Raw genomic sequence first — 6000 nt, 5'->3', positions numbered from 1 at the left:
TTCAAGCAGAAAATGTTCCTCGGCATAGCATTTTTTGTTCGAAATAGACTCCTGCTGGTATCTTGCGAGGTTTTATTTAATGTGAGGTATTATATATAATCGCGTAGTGTGTAATTTTGAGAAATGTTGCAAGATTCTAGAATTTCACAAATGTTCCTAGTCTAATTCAACATATGCCCAGGGCTCCTTTTAAGGCAGAAGGTAGTCACAATTTTTCGTCTTATGCTGGTTGGATTCCATCTGCAAGTCAGGATTGACCGGTTTATTTGGGTTTGCCTTGAAATTCTACAAAAGCTAGCAGCTTAGATACAAGAGTTTTGAAAATTTGCAGAAGCCTCAATGCATGAATATGTGGAAAAGACAGGATGAAACTATCTGTGTCTAATGTGCCCCACCTTCATTGTCAAGTAATACGAGAATCAATGCACACAAGACCCAATATGAAAGAAATAGCTACATAAAAAAATGCATAAAGAAATATTTATTTCTATTACCAAACACTATCGATAGAGCATAATATATTATATATATATATTTTAAGAGATACGTAATTAAGTCATTCTGTTACTGTTAATAAATACACTTGGTAATTGATAAAAGTCTAATCAGGAATAAACAAAGCACAGCCAATTAAAACAGTATTTTGAATAGAAGAATTTATACACTGAGATGTAGCAATGGGCAACTGTGGAAAATGTGGATTTCCGCACCAGTGTTCCATCACTAACAAATGAGGGGGAGACCAGTGCGGATGGGCAAAAAGCCCCAACTCTCCCACGTTTGCCCAGTGTAAAATTTTTGAATAAAAGCCGCAAAAGACAATTTTCTACAAGGCGAAATGTCGTCAATACAATCAGACAGCAATTTCCGGTTCCTTCATTTCAGCAAAGCAAGCCGACCCTGTTTAGAGCTAAATTACCAAGACGGGTTCAACTGATCTACCAGTAAACAATATTTAAAAAAAAGGCGCCTGGTCGTTTATTCGGCATCCTCCCAGAGGAGCCAAATGCATGCAAAGGCACAACTTCATTATTATTTCTATGTTTTTTACATGTTCACTCATGTTCCACTCCTCGGCATTCAATGCTGCTGATGGATTTTGCATGTGCTCACATTTGTAGGATGAGAACCGTCTTCTATTAAATAAACATTCGTTAAAATAGGACTAAGCTAGCCCAGAAATGATCAGAACATGACTGCACCACAAAAAGAATCCTGGGTGCAGAGAGCCACTTGGTACTTACATAACGGAAGGCATAGGTGCCCTTTTGAGCCGTCTCACAAAAACGATGGGTGCTCGCGGACAGGCTTCAAGAGCCGAGCCATGACAGGTTTCCACTGTAAGTACTGAATAGGTGAGAAGACCCCCCAGAAAAATATTGTATGCATAATAACTTCATGAAAATTCATTGTGAAAAACTTGGGACCCTGGTCTGGGCTTTGCCCTTGAGGGCTATCATCAAATACTCATGATTAGGAGAAACTCAGTGGCAGAAGGTGTCAGAAGAGCACTTGCCTTGATGTGGAATGTTTCAAAACACAAAATGGCCGTCAGGCACAGAATAAAGGATGGTCGTTTTGACACCCCTGATCTGCAAATTGTACAAATTAGTAATTAAGTGCTATAATTTTATATAAAACGCTGAAAACGGCAGGGCGTTCAGCAGAACGGCTGTTGTATGCTTGCCCACCTGCGTTCAAGACGTGCAGATCCTGGTGAGCCGGTGCACACCAGCCAACAAAGTGCTGGTGTACACCGACATCCAACTTGATTGACATTCTCAGCATCTAACCACACACTACTTTTGTCAGAGAACGTGTGCGCCAGTGGCATAGGAGTTATTCCCACACTGCGTTGTATTATGTGATGTCAAGCATTGGGCCATTTTATGTTACTGGAAATGCCAATGCAAATTTGTTTCTATTTTGTGCGATTATGTGTGCTTTTTTAGCAGTGTGGATTTAATAACAAATCCTACTGCAGGTGCACGTGCAGCCTCCTTACAAAACTAATAGGTCCTTTATCCTGATCTTTGTAAAAAATATCATATGTTCTCCATAGTTAAAAAAAAAAAAGAAAAATCCTTTCCAGTCTATAACATACACATACTTTCCAACATAACATACATAAAAATGACATAAAACTGATCAGCAGATGACACTGGCTGAGGGCCAGATCTTAACCTCCAGAAGTGACTAGAATCGACATTGTGCGGTGTGCACCTGCAACTATATTCCTCCGCTGACCCACAAGGACAGTTAATGCAAGAGAAAGGAGGTAGGATCCAGCCCTGGAAATTCGACGTCACGATCAATTCCTGTTTTCCAAAGAACAATAGTAATCCGTTAGGACTTTCCAAGCTTTGGGTGCCATGAAGCCATCAGGTGGGTATTGACCTTCACGCGCCAGTTTTCTCATACGGGTTCCTGAGATGAAGTCAAATTCACTGTGCCTGTGATGAAATGAAAAAGAAATAGATAAATACTGAAATACATAAACTATTGTGATATTTCTTTAGCATGTTGTACGTTTCAGACCACTGCAGTGACTACTTGTGTGCTGAGCTTCCACCCTTTGTTGTCCCCACCGCAACGCCCTATTTTCAAATATTCGCACATTCAAACCGCAACAACGCTCTAGTTTTTTATGATTTAACAGTGCAGAGTTTGGTTTTTAATGCATTTTACCCAAGAACAATGTCCATAAACAGTTTTGATCTTCTTTTCATTTTCTGTTGGCTCCTAATGTATTCACCATAAAACGTAAGTGCTGAGGAATTATCACCTTTTCCAATGTTCTCACAATCAATGGTTCCTTTTTTCAGATAGACCGGCATAAGGACACATCTATTGCTGCATTTCATTTTAGTGAATGAGTCAGTTTTTTTTTAAACTTATGCTTTTCACCAGGAGTTATTTTATTAGTGAATGGAATAACAAATCTGCACATATGGATAGAACTACACCGTGCGCCCGTTTTTGGGTCAAGCCTAGGCAGCGCATGCGCTGCTCTGCAAGGCATGCTGTATTAAGGTATAGACGTGAAGCTCCTCCCACTCTCCGCCCAGTTTTTTCATTGGCTTGTGTCATTGCCCAATGTAAACTGTGGCTTTTCATCAGTCAATAGGCTTAGTAGTCCCTCCTTAGTACCACCTTTTCCTATTTTGTAACCTCCCATGAGGACACCCCCTGTTACGTGTGTTGTTGCTTGGTAGGCTTTCATTACAGCCTCAGAGCACCATATTCTTAAAGAGATTAGTCCTGCCTGCTCTTGCCGGCAGGGAAAGGCAGGGCAACTCTCTCCTAACACATGTGCAATGCAATAGGTCTCACATTTGCAAGAGTTCAAGCTATTGCCATTATAAATGACAATGCCTTTTATTTATATGTTTAAAAAAAATAATAGAGGGCATAGTCATTTACAATGCCAATAGCTCAAACCTTTGTAAATGTGAGACCTATTGCACTGCAAATGCTTGTTAAAAAAAAGGGTGCGTCTATCATATGTATGTGCCAACTCTTTAATTCTGCAAGTTAGCCCATGAACACGGAAACATTGAGCAGCAATCAGTACTCCATGTTTGAGGCCTGCTCTATGAAGCTTATGCACACACTCCTTGTGTTAACAAGCTAGTGTCTGCACTGTAGTGTGACTGCATTTAAAAGACATTCTACCCTGCTCTACCCCTGGATACAAAGTTCATGATGCGACCCCAGGTCTCAATGGAAAAATACAGCAACGGAAACAGTTTATTAAAAACACACTGTAATCCCACTCCACCCCTTTCCTCTGTCTCGTGACATCACCCAAGGATCAGATCCACAAGCCAAAAGACATCTGCATCAAATCTAAAAGATCCTCCGTTTAATTTCTTTTGAATCACCACTTGTGATGATGACTTGACATAGGGTTGAACAAGCATTGGCTAAGCCAAAGTGATTGGCTGGCTTGTAATACACAAAAGTAGCCACACAATGGTGACATAACTATATGAATGTGAGAAACTGCATTATCCAGCAGCCCATTTACCAATGGCACAATATAGGTCAAACGCAAAGGATAACAATTGGCAATTTAACTAGGCCTGTGATCCTGTATTAAGGACATTAGCGTGCAACAGACAGTTAAAGGTGTCCGTAGCCAGATGCAAAAAAGGGGCTCATACTACTGAATCCGAAGTCTTTAATACAGATTCACTTAAACTTTCTATACCTGGGCAACCCCATGGATTGATAAACCATCAAATAGAAATAAACTAGGTACTTTTCTTCAAAGTTAACCATAACTACAGGATATCGTATAGTTTTAATTAATGCATCTAAATACAAAGAACTTTTAGTTCTAGGAGATTTTAATGTTTGGCTGGAGGATGAAAGTATTTCCTCTGTATTCACTTTATTAGGAATCATGGAGTCATGTAACCTTAGTCAAGGTGTGGGTGACTCCTCTCATGATATGGAGCCACACCTTAGATCTCGGTCAGTCAGTTGAAGTTCTTTATTTCGCTATGTGTACATAGCATATAAAGTGCAAGAAGATACATGATCAATAATACATTATATTTTTATACTTTCAAGAATTTAAAACCATAAGTTAAAAAATACAGAATCGAAAAAGATAATATTAATGAATCATGCCACAAAAACATTTCGTAATTCATGATAAAAATGTACTAAAATAATTAAGAATTCTGCCCTTAACTCACATGGCTGTTAGTAAGAGATCTCCTACACTACCGAGAAAACCAAAGAAATGATGCCAGAGAGTAACAAACAAATAGATTGGATAAAATATAAAGCTGGCCGACATTGCCTAAAATTATATTTACGCAGAAGCAAAACAATAAATCTTTGCCTTTGCACCTTATAAAAACTACAGAAGAATATATATATCGATGAGTTTGGGTAGACAGCCCAAAACGTCAGATCTCCAACACAGTGATAATGGTGATAATGGACTTGATAATATGCTCTATGGATTTCCAATTGAAGTCCATGTTAGATGTGAAGGACATCTAACATGGGCTTCAATTGGAATTCCATAGAGCATATTATCAAGCCCATTATCGCCGTTTTAGCGGCAGTTTTCTGCCCCTAAAGCGGCGATAATTTTATCGCCTGGCTTGATAATATGCCCCATTATTTGGCTACCCTAACATCAGCGAGATGTAATTTAAGTGAAACCTCACTAAAATAAAACGATGTTGGAGGTTAGACCCTGTGGCCAAGTAGGAATGTCCATCCTGAGTGATGGAAGGGGCCAATTGGTACAACTTCAGAGAAGCTTTCTTGTAGTTAATCTTCCTTCGCTCTCTGGCTGCCTGTAATAGAAAATCTTCCTTAATTCTCGCCTTAGAAAATAGAGCACAACTCTGTGGATTCTCAAAATGTTCCTGTAAGCCCATTGACCCGAGTGTGCACTTTATGTATTGCATCCACCTTAGATCTAATTTTGAGTAATTATGAAAGAATGCACACATGGGGAATAATTTTGCTATTATGGCAGGAATGGAAGTTTGTCCTGTTCAAAATTTTAGATTTCTAGAATAATCATGCAAGGTTCACTGAGACTTTCTGGAAATGTGCTAAATGCTCATGGAAAAATAATTCTGATGATACTTTATCCACTTAGCTAGATAAAGAAATTGAGTAAAATATGGAACATTTGATATTAAAAGCCAAGTTGAAATTCTTGAAGCATACACATTTGCAGTTTCCACCATATAAGATTCAAGTTTGAACTTCAACAGGACTATATAATGCTCTGGAAGGTGAAGGTAAAGTGGAGGATAGAGTATGCTCTTTCATCTAAATATATATACCTTTTCGTAGGGCAAACGCATTGCAGCCTTATCGCTTTGGAGTAAATAAACGTTTTATTCAACAAAAAATTTGAAGGCTGAATTATTAAAAACCCTTGGTTTCTTGTTCCTGCTATTTGGCATAAAAAATTGATAACTTTGGCAGAATTGGAAGAATTCTGTGGAACATTTCCACAAT

At 38.8% G+C, this 6000-nt stretch overlaps 1 protein-coding gene across 2 annotated transcripts in view; it reads right to left on the bottom strand.

The window, feature by feature from the left end:
* Positions 1-466: 466 nt before the first annotated feature.
* The window catches only part of PAPSS2 (3'-phosphoadenosine 5'-phosphosulfate synthase 2), a 194225-nt gene continuing 188691 nt past the window's right edge, over positions 467-6000 (bottom strand). For both annotated transcript variants that reach the window (XM_085605564.1, XM_085605556.1), the window contains one exon: positions 467-2453. In XM_085605564.1, coding sequence (XP_085461690.1) covers positions 2312-2453 — 142 coding nt within the window. In that variant the 3' untranslated portion in view covers positions 467-2311. The remainder of the gene's footprint in view (positions 2454-6000) is intronic.

This window comes from Triturus cristatus, chromosome 1_2, assembly GCF_964204655.1.
Source record: "Triturus cristatus chromosome 1_2, aTriCri1.1, whole genome shotgun sequence".
In the NCBI taxonomy this organism is placed as follows: domain Eukaryota; kingdom Metazoa; phylum Chordata; class Amphibia; order Caudata; family Salamandridae; genus Triturus; species Triturus cristatus.
This window is presented reverse-complemented; position numbering and strand designations above follow the sequence as displayed.